Source organism: Peromyscus eremicus, chromosome 4, assembly GCF_949786415.1.
Source record: "Peromyscus eremicus chromosome 4, PerEre_H2_v1, whole genome shotgun sequence".
Lineage (NCBI taxonomy): Eukaryota > Metazoa > Chordata > Mammalia > Rodentia > Cricetidae > Peromyscus > Peromyscus eremicus.
This window is the reverse complement of record NC_081419.1, coordinates 76,375,349-76,395,269: the sequence shown is the minus strand read 5'-3', so window position 1 is coordinate 76,395,269 and position 19,921 is coordinate 76,375,349. Positions and strand designations below refer to the sequence as shown.

Here is a 19,921-nt window from a genome sequence, read left to right as displayed (position 1 = left end):
GTAGTCAAGATCACGGGTCACTGAGGCAGGCTACCCAGGTTCAGGGCCCGGCCCAGCCGTTTACTGAATGTGTTACCATGAGCAAGTGGCTGCATCTCTGTTTCAGGTTCCTCTTCTCTAAAACCAGGACCTAACCTTTAGGACATACCCATACAGTGTTAATGTAGGGACTAAATAGTTATTTACACAGCCCTTACTGACTAGCACACAAAAGAGAGTAATAGTGTTTGTTACATTTATGCTGCTTCTTGTTTATTATTCTGACGTGCAAAGCATCCATTTGAATGGGAAAGGAGTGTAAAAATCCATATGATCCTGTTTGCAGTGTGTTTTATATTGTTTTATGTCTAAATAGGACACAATTAAAAAGCTGTTTGAAGAGAATTTTGTTAAAAACGCAGAAATCATTTTGTTTTTCTATTCAAGCGTCAGGAAATGTCAAACTCTTTCTTTCTTTTCTTTTTTCTTTTTTCTTTTTTCTTTCTGGAGCTGAGGACCGAACCCAGGGCCTGGCAAGCGCTCTACCACTGAGCTAAATCCCCAACCCCCGCCCCCCCCTTTTTTTTTTCCCCGAGACAGGGTTTCTCTGTGTAGTTTTAGAGCCTGTCCTGGATCTTGCTCTGTAGACCAGGCTGATCTCGAACTCACAGAGATCTGCCTGGCTCCACCTCCCGAGCGCTGGGATTAAAGGCGTGCACCACCACTGCCCAGCAGGAAATGTCAAACTCTTATATTTCCACTTTTAAAGAATGACAGATGTCAGTCAGCTTAACACCAGTACATACATACATGTGCATGTGTGTGCACACTTGTGTACACACACACACACACACACACACACACACACACACACACACACACAGCAGGAAACACTCACTCTAAACCTGGACAGACCAAGATCCAATGGAAACCTGGATGGAGTTCAGTCCGGCCATCCTCAGGTGCTTGGACCATAGCATCTGATATGTGGGGAGGAAGCCTGCAGACTCAGAATGTATGTGATAGAGTCCTGACTGTGAATCATCTCAGTTGCCCTTCACTCAAAGGTCAGCCTCTACCTCACTCTGCCCCCTGTGGTCTCTATTGACTGATTTGAAGCAAGGCTGAAGAGAAGTGTTTTTTTTTTTTTTTCACCAGTTCTGAAGAAGCCTGCTGGGCCTGGCTGCTTTCTGCCTTGACATTTCAAAGAGACATGGTCCGTGTGGTTTCAGTGGAGTCTTAAATGTCAGCTGTCTTTTGGTGTTGGGGGCTACCCCTAGGCCAGTAGGAAGGGTGTGTCTGGGTGGGGACTTGTGCATCTGGGAAGCCCTGAGGTTTTGGGAGGGCGGCTAATACTGCATACAAAGATGCCAGATACTTCAAAACTAATAACCACATGTCATTTCCTATCAGGATCCTAACCAGAGAAGCTGTGTGGTGAATGCTGAGTCTTCTTTTTGGGGTGTGGTGTGGGGACTGATTTTCAGAACTTTGAATCTGGGGTTTTCCTTATTTAGGGTGCTAAACTGAAAGACGGCTCTCCAGACACTCTTCTAATGGAGGTTTTAAGTGTTGTTGTTGTTGTTGTTGTTTCTTAAGCTGTGGGTGTACAGCCCCCGCCCCCACACACTCCATGGTGTTTTTAAGCATTTACTTTCTCCCTCTCTCTCTCTCTCTCTCTCTCTCTCTCTCTCTCTCTCTCTCTCTCTCTCTCTCTCTCTCTCTCTCGTAGAGTGTATATTGGATGTTCTGTCGACCTTTTAGGAGAGTAGGAGAGATTGTCTACCATACATACCAGAAGTGACATTTGGTGACCTATACAATGGCAATGAATAAGATCGGGCTTAGAAAGTGTTTCCCTTTAAAATTTTTTCCTTCAGCCCTTCTACTCATGCCAGAGAGTCTTGGACTGTCTTCTTCAGGACTTGGCAGTCTCCTTATGTAAGGAAGAGGGACCTGGCCTTGAACTTGGTATCTTTAGCTAGGGATACATACATGACTAGCTAAGGTGCTGTGGCATAATTTTGTTTGCTGTGAGTTCATTTCTGAGTGGATTTTCCACTTGTGGTAAGTGGTGCTGCTACTGGTTTCTTTTTAATATACAATGACCATTTTGACAAATAGTTTTAAGAAAAAAAAAAATAGCTCACAAACGACAGTGGTACAGGTGGCCCTGGTGATGGCCCCCACGGTGAAGGTGGTTCAGGAGACATTCATGTGGGCAGGCCGGGGCTGGGTGCTGCTGAGGAGGCTTCCAAGGCTGCAAAAGAAATCTCCACAGGAGAAAGTCAGGCTCACAGAGGCAAACTTAGCTTCCCAACAGTCTCCTTTCCAGGGGTGAAGCCATAAGAGGCTCCAACAAAGGACCTGGAGGGAAGTCGGGGCCTATGAGAAGCAGAGTCCCAGGCAATTAGGAAAGTCCCTAACCCTTGCTGGCTCAGAAGAATGTAAACAAGCTCCTTGGACCCTGTGCTCTTCCTGAGTGTGAGGCTCAGACCCCCATCCCCAGGCGCCTCCATTTGGAAGTGAGGTCTGCCCCCTCTTGGGACCCTCCCCTTCCAGTGAGAGCTCTTCCTGTCTGAGGCTCTGCTTTTGCAAACACAGGCGAGCATTTTCACTTTACAGTTTTAAAGAAAGAGCATCCACAGTGAAGAATAATGAAAATAACCTGAGGTGAGGGCTGGGGCAGCAGGTAGAAGAGTGGTACTTATCTCTGCTCTGCACACAGAGAAGACAGCCTGTTCGACGCGTGGGAGCCTGAATCGATTTCCATGAGACACTGGCCAGAGCAACCTCTGACATTTCCAGGACGGACTCCCCTCCCCACTTTCCCCTGTGTGTTTTGAATCGCCTGGGAGGAAAATTGAGGTTTCCAAGTAGCACTCTGCCCTAGTGACTGCTTGGAGGAATAATTGGCTCTCTATCGTGCTTGAAAACAGCTATTATAAAATGATCTGCGTTTTTGGATTGCCTCATAAGGTATCTCTGTGGTTCATAGTTGAGGGGCAGGGTGTCCAATACCTTACTTCTTAGTTCTGCATCTGTGGGTTATACTATTTCCTAAAAACTTTGCCCCCAAGCCCAGAAGATTCCTTTTTTTTCTTTTTCTTTTTCTTTTGGTGGGATTAAAGTTTTGCTTCATATAGAAACTTGCGCTAAAGTCAAAGGCTCTGGGTAAGTTAGTGTTAGGGAGGAGGGAAACGTGTGTGTGTGTATGTGTGTGTGTGTGTGTGTGTGTGTGTGTGTGTGTGTACATGTGCATGCACATGTGCATGTTAGCATACACATGTATGTGAATATAGATATAGGTATGTGCATACGTTTGTTTATCTGATTGCTGCAAGAGCCCCGGGAAAAGACTCATCATCACAGTGTTATGGAAATGTGCACTTGGCAGTAGCTGAGAGAGGAGATGATGTTGAGGGGTCCTAGACAGAATGAAGTTTAAAATTGTAAACAGTGCAGGAGTGTAAATGAGTCTACTATCAGCAGCACACACAGCAGCAGCATTGCCTGATGATGGGAATGGATGGCAGGGTCTTCAAATGAAGCCCAGAATAAATAAATATAAATAAATACAATAAATAATTATAAAAATGGGACGAGCCTGGCGGTGATGGTGCACACCTGCAATCCCAGCACTCAGGAGGCAGAGGCAGGTGGGAGGTGAACCTGGTCTACAGAGTGAGTTTCAGGACAGCCAGTGCTACACAGAGAAGCCCTGTCTCGAAAAACAAACAAAACAAAAAACAAATATAGAAAAAAAAAGAAAAGAAAAGAAAAATGAGACTTGTAAGGGATGGATGGGACGGGATAATGAGAACAGCTCTTGTGATTTCCATCAAATCCCAACTGAATGGGGGAGGAAAGGTACAGCTCCCCTTTTTGATTCATTTTGGAAGACTTCTGTAATAAGCAAGATTCCCCAAAAGGAAATGGAGATTGTGAGGTGGCTATCAGGGAGGAAGGGTAATTCCATGCATACTCTGTAGGTTAAAAATGGGGCCAGTGCACAAAGGGTCTTTGACAAGGAGGCTGGGTGAGGATTATGTTTTTAGGTGCGAAGGTCATTCGGATTGAGGTTTGACTGGTATTTGGGACAAAGGTGTGATGAAGCCTGTAAACATCCGGATGGCCTAGAAATTCCTGGGGGCCACTCTGACCTCTGAGGTGGAGCTATCTAAGTCGGGGTACAGAGAGTATTCTCTGCCAGCCAGGAGTTACCTTTCGGCAGATTTCTTGCCCTCAGCCTCTGACGCAGTTGCATGAATTCTGTGCAATTATTCGAATATTTTTATCGTACTTTTCTCATACTTTATGAAACTAAGTGGAAACATGAGTCTTGAAATTGATAATGCCAGGCCTCAATAGTCTTTAGATAAAGATGAAAATCAATAGGTATGCTGAGGTAATGGATCATTGGCTCCATTGGATTTGGGTTACTGCATCTTGAATTGTGAAGGAAAAGAATGCATAGGTACAAAACACTGAAAAGAAATCACCTGAAGGTGGACTCTGACCAGGTGTGGCTCTGGGCTTGATCACCCTTCCTAGCTCTATGGAGCAGGATTCCTTTGAAGTCATGTAAGTCTGTTGTTTGGGGAGAAGATATTTTCAGGAGCCTGTTATGTATGAAATTGAGCAATTTCTTTCTTTCTTTCTTTTCTTTTCTTTTTTGTTTTTGTTTTGTTTTGTTTTCAAGACAGGGTTTCTCTGTGTAGTTTTGGTGCCTGTTCTGGATCTTGCTCTGTAGACCAGGCTGGCCTCGAACTCACAGAGCTCCACCTGGCTCTGCCTCCCGAGTGCTGGGATTAAAGGCGTGTGCCACTGCCACCCGGCTGAAATTGAGCGATTTCTTATAGACTGGAGAAGGACTAGAATGAGCCAGAAGTAGTGAGGAGGCAAAACAGAGGCACAACAAGCCGTGGTAGGTGCTGCACACGGGGTGTTAAAATGAGTGAAAGTGGTCAGCTGTCCGATGGTCGTGAGAAGTAAAGGTTGTTGTGAATTCTTGTTTAATATGGGAGGCTTTCTTGAGAATTATAATGAAGGCTGGGCGTGTGACTCAGTTGGCAGAGTGCCTGGCAAGCATACATGAGGTCCCGTGTCCAATTCCTAACACCCCGGAAGCCAGGAATGGTGGTACATGCCTGTAATCCTATTTGGCATGGAATTCTTCCTCCTGGGAAGGTGGGGCTGGCATTATTCCCCAGCCTTCTTGATTACTTTCTTTCCTGGGTTCCTCTGACTGGGTTGGGAGGTACCCTGCCTGACGTACACAGTTGACAGGTTGTACCCCACACATGCCTGTCCTCTTCTCTATTCATCTCAGCACCTCCGTTGAGTCCCATGCTGCCCAGGATAAGCCTATAATTTCCTTATCAGAGGCAGATGGCTTGGGACGCTTTCCTCCTCATCCTTGTCGGAATTTTTCCCAAGCCTCATTTTTCTGTGTGCAGCCCATTTCTCTGTGTCTTAGGGGGAAAAAATGTCAGCTCTTTCCACTTCCGGATCCTTCTGCCACTTCATTAATGTGCTGTTTTGTCCGTGGCCAAGTTCACTGATGATGTGCCAGAAGGATGTGTTAAATAACAAGCGGCCCATTGCCAAGTCCCAAGTCATTTCCTAAGGAGCTACTATTTAATGAACTGGTGGTTTGTGATTGGAAGCTGGCTGGCTGGAGGGTGGTAGGGAGAGCCTTGGGGCAGGGAGAGCAAAGTAGAGTCTTGCTATGTCAACGCTGCTTAGCAGCAAATGTCTGCTAAGAACCTTCTGGATTCAGGCCCTTGTCAGGGATGGAAATTCTTTGAGGTGAGGTCCAGGAAGAACAGATGCTTAGAAAAGTAATACAGAATAGTTACCTCTCTCTCTTATTCCCTTTCCCATCCTCTCTCTCCTGCCTTTTCTCCCTCACATCCTTCTCTCTTCCTTTTTCTCCCATCCTTGGATTTTTTTTTGTCTCTCAGAACCTTTGAGCAGGCCGAAGTTCCATAAATGCCAAACTGGCATCTTCTCAGGTCAAGTGGATAGTGGTGGTGTGCGCTTCATAAGCTGCAAGGCCCAGTGCTAAATCAAATGTGGCTGTAGATGGGGTACGGACTTCCATTTCTTTCCCGTGGGTCTGCTGTTGCTACATACAGAAGTCAGGTAACCCTTAAGAAGTCTTTGAAATCTCAACAGTGACACATAGATCACAGGGTGGGGATGGGGGTGGGGGACAAGGCCCACCTGGCAAATGTGTCACAGCAGTGCCAGACCCTGGTGGGGATGGGTGTCATCATGCTTCTGTTCAAGAATTAGTAGACATGTGTCTAACCCTGATCTCCATGGCTAGACCTAGACTTCTACTAACACCAACTCATCTCCACCTCAGGGCTAGGATGACAGCGTGGTAGGTCAGGGTGGGGAAGTGTGGGTGTGGCCCAGACATTGGGCATGAAGAAGGCCTGCAAACTCTCCTGGGACGTGGTGGCTCCAGACTTCCCTGTGCTTTTGTGTTACTGTATCCTATCATACCTCACAACACACACACACACACACACACACACACACACACACACACACACACCATACCTCACAACACACACACATACTCACATACACCATACCTCACAATACACACACACACCACACCTCACAACACACACTCACCATACCTCACAACATACACACACACACACACACACCGTACCTCACAACACACACACACACACACACACCATACCTCACAACACACACACATACTCACATACACCATACCTCACAATACACACACACACACCACACCTCACAACACACACACACCATACCTCACAGCGCACACAGACACACACAGACACATACACACACAGACACACACAGACATATACACACACACACACACACACACACACACACACACACACACACATACACACTCAGAGATGGCAACTGCAGAGCACTGAGCTCCCACCACAGCACCCTTCCAATGCTAGGCCCTAAGGGATGCAGGATCCACAGGAGTGCAGACATGTGACTACAGATTCACTAGAGGAAGACTCTTGATCAGCGGGGCCCCAGGAGGGGAGTGGGGACAGGAGCAGCCCTGGTGGCTGAACAGAGAGTATGGCTATGGTCAAGTTGGTGTGTGAATGAGAAGGGGGTCAAGGCAGGAGTTCTCCAGAGGAGGGGAGCTGGGTGCTGGGCTGCCCCTGAAAATCCTGCAGGATGCAGCAGGCACTGAATGAAGGCTTCCTGGTGGAATCCGAGCTGCATTCCTGTGGGTTGGAATCTGGGGAAGGAAACTCTAACCTAACCTCAGTTACGGGAAGATCAAAGCGTTTGTGGCATGCTTTTCAAGGGGTTTTTAGCTTCTTGGAAAATGGAGCCCCTTAAATATCAGCAAATCTGTGTGTGAGCAGACTATGGCGACCGCAGGCCCCAGGCAGGGAGAAGCAGTCGGTGACCCGAAAGGCTCCTTCGGACCCTACGTTTTTGTTTGTTTTGATCCAAGCTACAGAATTTCCGTGCTGTGTATCATGAGAGACTTCGAAAGAATGTTTTCTGTGTCATTTCCCCCCTAAGCCAGAAATAACTCCCTTTCCTTGGAAACACATATTTTTCCTTCCAGTATCTCCTCGAAGGGAGAGGACGAAGGGCCAGGAAGGAGGCTCTGGGCCGTCTGCTGGAATTTATTCCTTTTGATTTGGGCAAAGGAATTTTTAGCAAATGAAGAAAATGGTGACAGATTTAGGGACCCTATGTCACCTCCCCTAGCCCCTTAAAAACATTCTGTTTCTTATCTTGACTCCTTACAAATACAAAATCATTCTTGTCACCAAAATAGGCAGTGGATTAAGTTCAACAAAGATTTTCCAAGCACCAGCTCTACCCAGCATTGTGCTGGGAGTGGAGTACTAAAGTTAGAAGTGGTCCTTGTCCTCCAGGGTCGAAAAGCCCAATGGATATATTCAGTTTGTGTGTGTGTGTCGGGGGGGGGGGGTATGTACATGTGTCTGTGTACATGTGGAAGCCAGAGGACGGATGCCAGATGTCCTGTCTCTCACTCTCCACCTTAATCCTTTGTGGCTGAATCTCTCACTAAACCTGGAACTAGACGGGCAGACTACAAACCCCAGGGAGAGCCTCCTGCCCTCACCCTCTACAGCGCTGGGGACTTGAACTTAGGTGCTCAGGCTCGCCTAGCAAGTACCTCTCCCCTACTGACATATGTCCCTAGCCCTGGAAGTATTTATTAATTCATGTTATAACCGGACTGATTTTTATTAATGTCCTTTATCATCCTAATTTGCTGCTGCTTCCCTTAGTGTAGCTAATTAGAGAGATGGAACAAGGTGGTATAAACACCTTTCTGGAAGGAGTCTTGGTTGCACTCGGAATATGTGCCTTGGAAAGGTGACTAAGAGCTTGCCCATTGGTTCTGGAGGAAGGCTGGGGTACCCGTGTTGACATGAGGAGTCTTGAGCAGCACCGAGGTGATGTTCTGAGAACCTCACCTGGACTGACTCAGAGGAAGTACTAGGACAGATCCTCCAAGGTCACAGTGGAATTGATGCTCAGGTGGAGTGACTGACTGTCCTTTCCTCTCATCTGAGGAATCTTTCACATCCACCTTGGCTGCCAGGCCGTCTAGACCAGCTGACTTCGGCCTGTGTTCTTGCTTTCTGACCCAGAGGCAGGATGCACTCGCTGGACCAGAGCTGGAGAACAGGTTGGTTGCAACAGGAAAGAGCGTAGCCTGGCTCTCTCTACAGCTCTCCCATGCACATCCTGTTGTTGATGGAGACATGCTTACTGCTGCCCAAGAGTTTGCATATGATCTCTTTCTACTGTGTTAAGTGAAAAGGGGGTCTTCCCTTGTTGTTCTGGCTGTTCTAAAAAAAATTCACAATGTAGACCAGGCTAGCCTTGAACTCACAGAGATCCACCTGCTTCTGCCTCTTGAGTTCTGGGATTAAAGGCATACACCACTACACTTGCCTTTGAACTTATTCTTAAGAAGAAAAACATCTACCTCTGTTTAATTTCCCATCTGCCAAGACTCTCCATGTGGGTTGAAGCCATCCAGGACCTCGAGGACACTGGGCTCAACAGCGAATCGGGCTGGGCCCCTTCTGTGCCTCTTTAGTTTGAGAGTTTGGGTGGCAACTGTGTTCGGCTTTTGGCTTACTGCCCGTTGGCTGCGTGGTGTCCCACAGTCTTCCTCTGAGTTCTTGCCCTTCCAGGAGGACAAAGGGCCTCTTAAACGTCAAGGCCTGACTGGCCCAACAGGCCCGCAAAGTCTGCGCTGCACGTTGGAATCGGAGGAGGGCTGGCCACTCCGCCTCAGAGTCTCCCAGCTCTTGTGCTCTTTGTTCTCTTTCGGCAGAATCAGCTTCTTGCAAAAGGACTGTCCTTCGTGGAGGAGAAGATCAAGGAGTGTGAAGGCAAGTACGAGGGAGGCCCTGGTGCCCGGGCCGTGACTCAGCCCCCCATGTTTGCACAGCTGAGATGCTTGTGTCCGAAAGTAGCAGATTCCCAGTGAGTGAGTCACTCCTGCTTCTTGCTGCATCCAGGGGTCTGAACCAGCTGCCCCCCGTCTGTGCTACCCAGACTGCCTTTGCAAACCTGGATTGGGATGGGGTGATGTATTGGAGACCTGGGTAAGGGGTTTACACGGATGTGTCCGGGTGGTGTCCTTTGAAGGGATACAGGCAGATGCTTAGCATAGATGCTGCTGGTTGCTCTGGCCTGCTCCAGGCTGTTCCCCATCCACTGTTGCAATATGTTTCTTGGAATCACAGTAGACAGAAGTGCTCCTTATTTGGGGGAATGTTAGGACCAGCCAGCTCCCACTCAATGGGATGTGGTCTGAAAGATGAAGAGAAGTTTCCTGGTCTGTCTGTGGTTTTAAAATCCAACTGACGGAATGGAAAGAAACTGACTGGAGAAGGGAGCTGGTCTCAAAGGAAAGAACTGACTTTGAGGGAAAGGGTTTCTGGGGACTCATCTTAGCTTGTTCCTTAGTTTTCTATTGACTTTTTCTCCTCCTCTCCCCACTTCTCCCCTCCTCCTTCCCCCCCTCCCCCTCCCTCCATCTCTCTCTCTCTCTCTCTCTCTCTCTCTCTCTCTCTCTCTCATCTCAGGCTGGCCTCATATTTCCTACATGGCGCAAGATGACATAGAAGTGATTCTCTTGCCTCCATCTCCCAAGTGTTGGGATTAGAGGCATACAACACCATACTTGGTTTATACTGAGCTAGAGATGAAACCCAGGGCTTTGTGCATACCTTGTAGGTACTCTAGCAACTGAGCTACATCCCCAACTCAGATTCCCATTTTAAAGTTATGGAATGGGGTGAGGGCTTATATATAAGGGCCATATAACACCATATGTTATATGTGTCTATCTGTTCTTTGTGCTCTAGCCCAGTGATCTCAGTTTAGGTCAAATGGATGTTCAGATTCAGACTTCGTATGGCCATATACTGGAGTACGTGACTTCAAAAACATTCTGATGTGTGACAACATGTGTGAACCTTGAGGACATTGTGTCCAGTGAAAGGCATTTTTACACACACTTGCATACACGTGCATACACATTTTTCTTTCACATTTAGGCTGTGGGTTTTGTTTCTCTTGTCTGTAAATACCCATTGAACCATGTAGTTGGACTTTCTTGTCAGACTTTCTTTGGACCACCAGCTCTCAGATAATGACACAGAGACTTACTGTTAATTATGAAAGCTTGGCCTTATTGGCCTTAGTTTAGGCTTGTTCCCAACTAGCTCTTATAACTTAGTTAACCTGTTTCTGTTAATATATGCTCTGTCACATGGTTTGTTTTTTTTTAATCTCTCCTTCATTCTGTATGTCCAACTCCTCTGTGTCTCCTTGGTGAAATCCTGGCGCCTGGATCCATCCCCTGAGTTCTTCGCTCTGCCCGGAAGTTCCGCCTAACCTCCTGCCTAGCTGTTGGTTGTTCAGCTTTTTTATTAAACCAATCACAGCAATACATCTTCACACAGTGTACAAATATCCTGCAATAAAACCAGGGCTTTAAATTCTTTGAAACTAGGGCTGGAAAGATGGTTCATCAGGTAAGGATGCTTGCTGTTTTTGCAGAGAACCTCGGTTCAGTTCCTAGCACCCACATCAGGCACTTAGAAGTGAGTGCCTGTAACTCCAGCTCCAGGAGATCCGACTCCCTCTTCTGGCCTCCTTGAGCACCTGCACCCATGTATGCATGTGGTTCATACACCACACAAACACAACATAAATTAATCATTTGAAATTATAATAAAACATATGATATAAAATGTCCCCCTGTCACCACCTCACAGTCCACAGCACTAACTTTTATCATCTCTATGTTGTGGCCTCCAGTTCTTCACCTCAATACTAGAAATTCCACATCATTGAGCACCCATGTTTTTACACCACCATTCACGCCTTGCTTCCAGAGTTTTGACTAAGAGGGATCATACAGTAATTGCGTTTTTGTAAGTGGCTTCTTTTACTGGACATAATCTCCTCTAAGTCCGAATGTGTTGTCACATGTCAGAAGATACCATGTGTTTTTGAAGTCATATACTCCAGTATATAGCTAGATAACATTTTCTTCATCTGTTCATCCGTCAGTGGTACCTGTTTTGACCAGAATTTAGTAGTTCTTTGTATCTGGGAGTCAGGTTAGTGCACAGATGTGGAAGGTAGCCCTCCAGCCAAGGGAGGGACAAGAACCACTTGTTCCTGGCCACTCCGCTTGTATGTCTATCTTCTGGGGCGTTATTACAGCTCCTGGAAATGTGTAAAACCAGCTCTATAAAGCAGGCATTGAGAAGAATTAGATGTCCTTAAATTAGGAAGGTGGAAGTATGGATATAAGTGACCATCATCAGAGATAGACTCAAGATTGGAAACTCAGAGATAGAGCTTAGATGGGATGACCGAAGATCATCCAAGATTTTGTGCTTGGAAACCCAAAGCACGGACCTGGTGATGCGTTGCAGGCATTCCCACGAGACTTCCTAGTCTTAGGGTTGTGGTGTTGGAGCCCTTTCTGTACACAGAACAGGCACAGAAGGACATGTAAGAGACATTCTCATCTTCAGACAGAATGATTCATAGATTTCATGTATTAGAACTTCAAGAATAGTTTTGTTTGGTTGAAAGGGCTCTCATGTCACAAAAAATAAAATTTAAGAATGACCAGGATGCCCTGTGCCATTCCTAGGTGAAGGTCCCCTGGCACTTCGCACTTGTACTTGGGTTTGTTACTGTGTTCAGCCGTACTGGATGGCAGCTGCTGGACAGGAGAGACTCCATGTTGTCAGTCTTTCCTACAGCTGTACTGGCCTTGCTTTTCAGGATGTTTTTGATAGCAACCTGTGTGCTGCTGCCGCTGATCTGATTCCTGGGGTATATCAGAGGGCAGATTCGATGACAGACATCTAGAACTTTCCATTCACACCTTCACCTTTGTAGGGAGCTGACTCTGACTTGGTGGACTATTTCTGGACATGAAGCTACCTGTTTCCTTTACCTCTTTCTTCCTTTGTTGGTCTGTGCCTGCTGCTCTGACAGAACACTCTTTGGAACCTTCTTTCCTTCCTGACCTTCATAGCCATCAGTCAGATCCAGCCTCCCAGCACGTACCTCTCAGCTGCAGGGTGGAAGGACTCCTTTAAGCATCCACGAGGCCTCCATCTTAGCACGGAAGTAGGCACAGCCCTGCATCACAGGGTTCTCCCCCCTTCCCTTCATTGTAAAAGGCTTCAGGTAAGGGTCATGAACACAGCCACCAAAATAGCCTTCATTCCTCTTCGGGGTTCAGCTTGGACCCTTTGATTCCCTTGCCTCATCCCTGCAGGGCATGAGCATTGTGTACATCTGCAAGGTGGTTCTGTGTGGCTGATCAGTCACTTATTGGATGCCAGGTCCTTTGCTAGACGCTGAGGCTGCTAACCTGGAAGTGGGAACAGATAAGAATCAAGTCACCATGTATTAGTATGTCATTTGCGTGTGAGTGGTTGGGTATGAGTGTAACCAAGACTAGTACTACTAACATACACAGGAGGGGGTTTGATTCACTGGAGGAATAAAGCGAGACTGTAAGAATAAAATCTGAACCGAAACAAGGAGGATTAACAGGCACGTTAGGCAAAGAGGGAGGGAAGGAGAAGTCTGGACAGAGGAATTATCATAGGCAAAGGCTCTGTGTTCTGAGGAAGCCCGGTGAGATGAGGGGCTGAGATCAAGCCTGCATAGCCACAGTCCAAAGACTGAGGGAAATCTAGCTGAGGATGAAGACACGGGAGGAGGAGACAGAGCCTCGTGGTTGTGTAGTCCACATTGTAGAAGTGTCCTTCTCCTAAGAGAAAACAGGGAATGTCCCTACTCACTAGAAAGGCTTACTGACTGGAATGTCACCTATTTGGGTCAGATAGGAACCTCCTGCCCCTGAGAGACCTGGCATGTGCAGAAACCTACACATTTGGCACTTGCCATTCCTTGCCATGAAGGCCTTTACCTGGTGGTTTATTGATGTGTCTGGCTGGGTGCTCTGCACCTAAAACATAAGAAGGACAAACCTGGCCCAGGACAAACCTGTCTCAGCTTCTCAAGTTCTAGCCTGGGACAATTCCAGCAACGCTTGATGAGTGCTTTGCCAGGGAAGGCAGAGCATGGCACGGGTCTGCGTCCAGCCTGACCTCCCAGCAGCTGCTGGCGACCAGCTGTGCCCTTGTTCTGTGCTTTCTCCCCAGCTACTGCCTTTATTGGCCATTAAATTAATAGACGGGAGACACTAAATGAATCTATCAAGGTTCGTTCCATGGAACTAGTGGTGTTTTGCCAAACACATCTCTGGGTGTCTTGTCTTGGCTGACCCAGTTTCTCTGCTCAGGATGAGCAGACAGTAGCCCATAAGCTCTGCTATCTAGGTCATTAAGCAGCAGCTACTTCAACCAGGCCCTCTCCTCTCACATCCCTTCAGTGGCATGAGGTGACCTGTGTACTTTAGCCTGTGGGTGGTATTTGGCTTCCTGGTGCCAGGGGTGAGCAGGCACTGTCAGGAGGTGCCTCCCAGCTATGGTGCAACAGTGGGTGAAGGTGATACTGTAGATCGTCTTACTGCTTCTCACCTGACAGCTCAAACCCAGAATCAGGCCAAGGTATGTAACTGTGCCAACGGAGCAGTGTATAACTGCAAACTGATCAGTGTATACAACTGTGCAAACAACAGTGTATAACTGTGCACACAGATCAGTGCACAACTGTGCAAACAGCGGTGTATAACTGTGCAAACAGATCGGTGTACAGTTATGCAAACAGCAGTATGTAATTGTGCAGGTATATAACTGTGCAAACAGAGCAGTGTACAACTGTGCAAACAGCAATGTATAATTGTGCAAACAACAGTGTATAATTGTGCAAACAGATCAGTGTACAATGGTGAAAACAGCAGTGTATAACTGTGCAAACAGATCAGTGTAGAACTGTGCAAACAGAGCAGTGGATAACAACTGTGCAAATAGCAGTGTATAACTGTGCAAACAGATTAGTATACAACTATGCAAACAGCAGTGTAGAACTGTGCAGGTGTAGAACTGTGCAAACAGAGCAGTATATAACTGCAAACCGAGGAGTATATAACAAGTGTGCAAATGGAGCAGTGTATAACTACAAACAGCAGTGCATAACTGTGCAAACAGAGCAGTGGATAACAACTGTGCAAATGGAGCAGTGTATAACTGCAAACAGATCAGTGTATAATTGTGCAAACAACCTTCAATACAGTCAGATAAAGACCATGAGGTCAGGGTCTTTGAGCTTTGCCTTTGAGCTGTGAGTTGTTAGCGTAGGTCTTTGTGGTTTCTGAGCCTGTAAGATGGGGTAACAGGGCCTACTCACATCGTACTGATCAGTAGTTTAGCATAGTGTCTGAAGATGCTGGAAACACTCGTGGATATCGATTGTCATGTGGTTGTAAACCTTCACCTCCCTTTTCTGAGTTTGGGGATAGAAAAGCACATTTGTGTGTTTCCAGTTGAGGCTTCTCACTTGAATTTTGCTATTTAAAAAAAAAAAAATCCAAGGTCATTTTCTAAATAAGAAGTTGACTTGGCTCACTGATTTGGAGGCTCAACACTTTGGTGTGTCTTCTGGTAGGAGCCTCATGATGGGTGGCATTGTGGTGGTAGGCAAGTGTGGAAGGGATTACATGGGAAGCCAGGAAGCCAGAGCAGAAGCCAGAGACCAGCTCTGTGGATGCCCATCAGAGCAAACCAATCTGAGCTTGCTTTACCCAGCAGGCCTGCATAAGGAGATGATTTGATCTAGGGTGTGTTTACCAGGTGTTTGGAAGGGTCTACACTTGGCTGTATGGTGTGTTTTGATCTAGCAAGGGGGCATTGTTATAGAAAGCCCTTTTGAGTAAACAGTAAAGACATTGGGCATTGACCCAGGTCCTCCCAAAGCTATTCCGTGTTTCTGTCTTTCTCCTCTTCGCTATCTTTCTATCTAATATTTTCTTATCCCTCTCTCCTTCTCATAAGAACCCTTGGAAAGGTGGGAGTTGGCCTCCCACACAGCTCATTTTCAAAACTCTCACCAAAAGGGCCTTACTCTGCAGCCTGACACTAGTCTGTTCCAAGGTCAGGGCTCCCAATGTCCTCTGACTGGGTCACACCTCTTAAATATTCTCTTCCGCCATCCTTACTATAGAGCACAGGCTAGCCTCAAACTCACTATACATAGCCCAGGCTGGCCTCAAACTCATGACCCTTTTGCTTCTACCTTCCAAGTACTGGGATTACAAGCATGCAGCCGCACTCCCCACCCACCACCCTGGGGCCTGAGCTTCCACCATGTGAACCCTGGGTACCACTTCATGGTACACACTGACCGCTGTCATACTTTGTGGCTTAAACAGCCTCTCACTGGGCCTGCAAAGGCTGTTCCTTAATTTACATTCAGGATCTCACCAGCGACGTTGGATTTCAATTGCTGTGTGTATCCTTCGAGGAAATCTCCTGGTGGACTTAGCAGGGACAAAGACCCTGGAGCCTGACAAAGACCCTGGGTGTCAGCAGCTCCGGGGTATGAGTTCCGCAGTGTATGCAGCTCCACATTTGAGGAGGAGCTGTCCTGTGGCCTCTCCTGGGAGTGATGACATTTTCTCTTCTTTCTCCCATCTTCTCTCCCATGTGTAGGTGACAGTCGGATTGAGGTTCTGGCTGAAGTCTGGGACCACTTCTTCACCGAGACTCTCCCCACCCTGCAGGCGATATTTTATCCGGTTCAGGTTAGTGTCACTGGCATGCAACAGCCTGTCTCTTCCACTGACCTTGGTGATCAGGCCTCTTGCTAAGAGGGCGACAGTCTAGAGGTGGGCACCTTGGTGAGAAAGGGCGCTGGAGGGCTTCTGAGGACTCTCTGCGTCTATATTTAGCCCCCAACTTCAAGTAAAGAGAGTCTTATATATAACCAGCCATTTGAAGGATCTTGTTGGCCTTGTGGTTTGGATGGTATATATACTGAGCAGGGTGGGTTTTCTTTTTCCTTCTTCTCCGTTCTCACTCCGCCTCTCCTCACTGGCATTCTCTTTGAAGCGCAATTTTCAAATACTTTATTAGTGCACATTGATCAGAAAGTCTTGGTTCTTTCGGATAGCTTCACATGTGTGTCTAATGCACTTTTATCATATTCACCCTCTTATACTCTGCTGCCCACCCCCACCCCCACCCCCACCTCCACCCCGGTCTCCTTGAAACACATTTTAAGCAAGTTACTGTTGTCTGGAAGTCATGGGGAAGGATACCGTTCCTTGCTGTCTGTGATGGACTCTCACCCGAAGACCTGCATGAGCTAACCGTGCTGGGTGAGGAGTGGGGGATGGGCAGGCTGGAGTTCTGCAGTGTTAGTTCGGGGGGTGTTTAACTTTGTACACAGCACCATTCAGTCCCTGAAAAGTGTGGGATTGGGATTTAGGGCTGGAGAGATAATACAGCAGTTAAGAATTTGTAATGGTTTTTAGAGGCCCTGGGTGCAATTCCCAACACTCATGTAGAATGGCTCACAACTGCCTGTAACTCCAGTTTCAGGGGAGCCAGTGCCCTCTTCGGAACTCCATGGGTCCCTGTACTCATAAGCATAAGCCCCCACAGAGACACAAGCCTATGCATGTAATTTAAAGTAATAATGATAATACGTGTCTTTCTAGAATGTGGGAGTTAGGGAAGGCTATTCGACAGTGAACAGCTTGCCATGGCAAGCATGAGGCTCTGAATTCAGATATTCACCATCCATTTAAAAGTCAGTAGAGCCGGGCAGTGGTGGTGCACGCCTTTAATCCCAGCACTTGGGAGGCAGAGGCAGGCTTATCTCTGTGAGTTCGAGGCCAGCCTGGGATACAGAGTGAGTTCCAGGAAAGGCGCAAAGCTACACAGAGAAACCCTGTCTCGAAAAACCAAAATAAACAAACAAACAAACAAATAAATAAATAAAATAAATAAAAGTCAGTAGAGCCACACATCCTAACCTCAGTGGTTGCAGGAGACAGGCAGGTCTCTGAACCCTGCTGTCCAGGCAGCCTAGTTTAATTGGCCAGCTATTCCTCTCCCAAATTGCTCTCACATACCTGCAGCTTGCTCACATTCCTCTCGCCACCCTGGGGTTAAGGCTTTTCTTTGGCTGGTCTGGCTTTGTTGAAGGGTGAGTGTAATAAGCGGACTGGAAACCGAGCCACCAGCAATGGTTGGAATTTCCTCATTCCACAGCGAAGGCCCCGGGAGATTGCTTGCACTCACGGTGTTTTAAAGGAGTATGGGATGCCTTGTGCTCCATACCCAATATTTAAAATGTTGTTTAGTGATGTCACTTCCCATTGCAGACTTGCCTCTCACGGCTCCTGCAACACAGTGCATGTAGTAGCCTGTAGCCCGTTCCTCTCATCAGCCTCAGTCTGGACCAGTGGGGCTGGAGACCCTGCAGCTTCTGCCCCCACAGATACCCTTTCCCTTGCAGCGGTCACCCCTTAGCGAGCAGCAGGTCCTCAGAGAGAGACCTGAGGGTAGGGTTCGCCGATGTAGCAAATAAAAATACAAGGTGTTGCCTTAACTTTGAATTTTATATAAATGTCAAAGAATGGATTCTGACGCACGTGTATGTGAAAACAGAATTTAACCGGTATCTTGTGTTTGATCTGTTTATAATTCAAAGGAAAGGGATGTGCAAATCAGGGTCTTTTGTGTAGCAACTGCTAGGACATGGTGATGGTTATAGAATGTGAAGTGTGGGTCGGGATGGGCACGGAGGGGTTCAGAGCCAGGCAGGAGCACAGTCCTCCAGACCTAGGATGGTTCTGTTTTGATTCTCTTAAAAAGCAGTCAGCTCTGGCAATATGAAGTATTGCTCATTTCACTTTTCTCACCCCCAGCAACTAAGTGGCCCTCACGCCCTGGCCACTTTCTTCCCCTGCTGACCTTGAATGGCATCTGCCTGTGCAGACACATTTTATTTGCTAGCTGAGACTGAGTGGGAGAGGCATAGATTCAAAGCAAAGATGGACTATTCAAAGGGGGTGAGGGGAGCCTATAACACATGGGCACCAAGGTAGAAGGCACCCAAAGTGGGCGGCCTGTACATTGGGTACCGTGGAGGTGATTTTCTGTTTCAAGGACCGAGATAGACTTGCTTTTGCTTTTGAATGAGTAGGTGTCCTTTCTCTGCTGTATCAGTCTGAGGACACCCCAGGGCCTTGGTTAATGGCTGTGAATAGAAGTCCCAGGAAGCAGCGATTGACTTGTTTCTATTAGAATAAACTGGGCACCTCATGTCTCCCTTCCAGTGCATTTCCTGACAGTCTGAGAAGACAGATTTTGCCTGTGGAAAAGCCTTTGTGGCTGCTGGGGCCATAGATGTAAAGCTCCACATTGCAGCCTGGATTGAAAGGTTCAGTAAGAGATGCTGCCCTAATTGTCTGGATCTGTTTTTCTCTGGCCTGGCCAAGCCAGTGGGTTTGGAATGGGTTGCTCTTTGAATGCCCACATTTGCCCACTTCAACAGTCATCTCCATCCCCTCCATTGTGTGAGAAAAGGTGCTCCCATATACTCACTGGGAGCGTGAGTCGGCTCATTCTTTTGAGAGGCTAATGTGGCAGTATCCAGAAAACATGTGTGTGCCCAGGTGTGTGTGTGTGTGTGTGTGTGTGTGTGTGTGTGTGTGTGTGTGTACCTGCACACATGCACATGTGTGAACATATATGTAGAGGCCAGAGGCCAATGTCAGATGCCCTTCCCTTTTTGAGACAGGGTCTTCCCAAGCTTGTTATTTCGCTGATTTGGCTGGGCTATCTGACTGGGAAGCCCTAGGAATCTGCTTGGCTCTGCCTATCTGGTTTCGAGATTACAGACTGCCTCTGGTCTTTTGAATGTGGGTTTTGGGGGCTAAAACTCAGGTCTTCAGGCTTGTTCAGCACTCACTTTAATGCACCATCTCCCCATCCCTTTTTAAAGGTGGTTTTGATAGTGTCTGTTTTCTTTGAAAGAGTGGCAGCAATCAGGATACACTAACCAAAGTGTCCAGAGAATCATGGATAAACACGTTTACTACAGCATTGTTGTAGTATAAAAGGAGTTTTAGTTGAAGAAATGGCAGTTAGAGTATACTCACTTATTAGAATACTGTGCGGCCTTAAGGTAATATGGGGCAAGGGAAAAGCAAAATGGGCTGATATGCAAAGATGTCCAAGTTAAACTAAGCTAAATAAAGGCATGCAAACTACGGTCTCTATGTGTGTTTAAAGGTTATGTGTTTAACTTTATAGAGGTAAAAACTTTCTAGAAAAATCCAGAAGATAAATACAAGCCTTTGAAGGGTGGTTTCTTGTATGGATATACGGAAGGTGACTTCTGCTTGCCCGAACCCTGTCCTAACTGAATCATAGCCTAGAAATATCTG

The 19,921-nt window shown here is 47.0% G+C and overlaps 1 protein-coding gene across 1 annotated transcript in view; it reads left to right on the top strand.

Moving 5' to 3' along the window:
• The window catches only part of Prr5l (proline rich 5 like), a 59,463-nt gene that overhangs the window by 17,330 nt on the left and 22,212 nt on the right, over nucleotides 1-19,921 (top strand). The window contains exons 4-5 of the mRNA XM_059260999.1: nucleotides 9,347-9,404; nucleotides 16,173-16,264. Of these exons, the coding sequence (XP_059116982.1) occupies nucleotides 9,347-9,404; nucleotides 16,173-16,264 (150 nt within the window). The remainder of the gene's footprint in view (nucleotides 1-9,346; nucleotides 9,405-16,172; nucleotides 16,265-19,921) is intronic.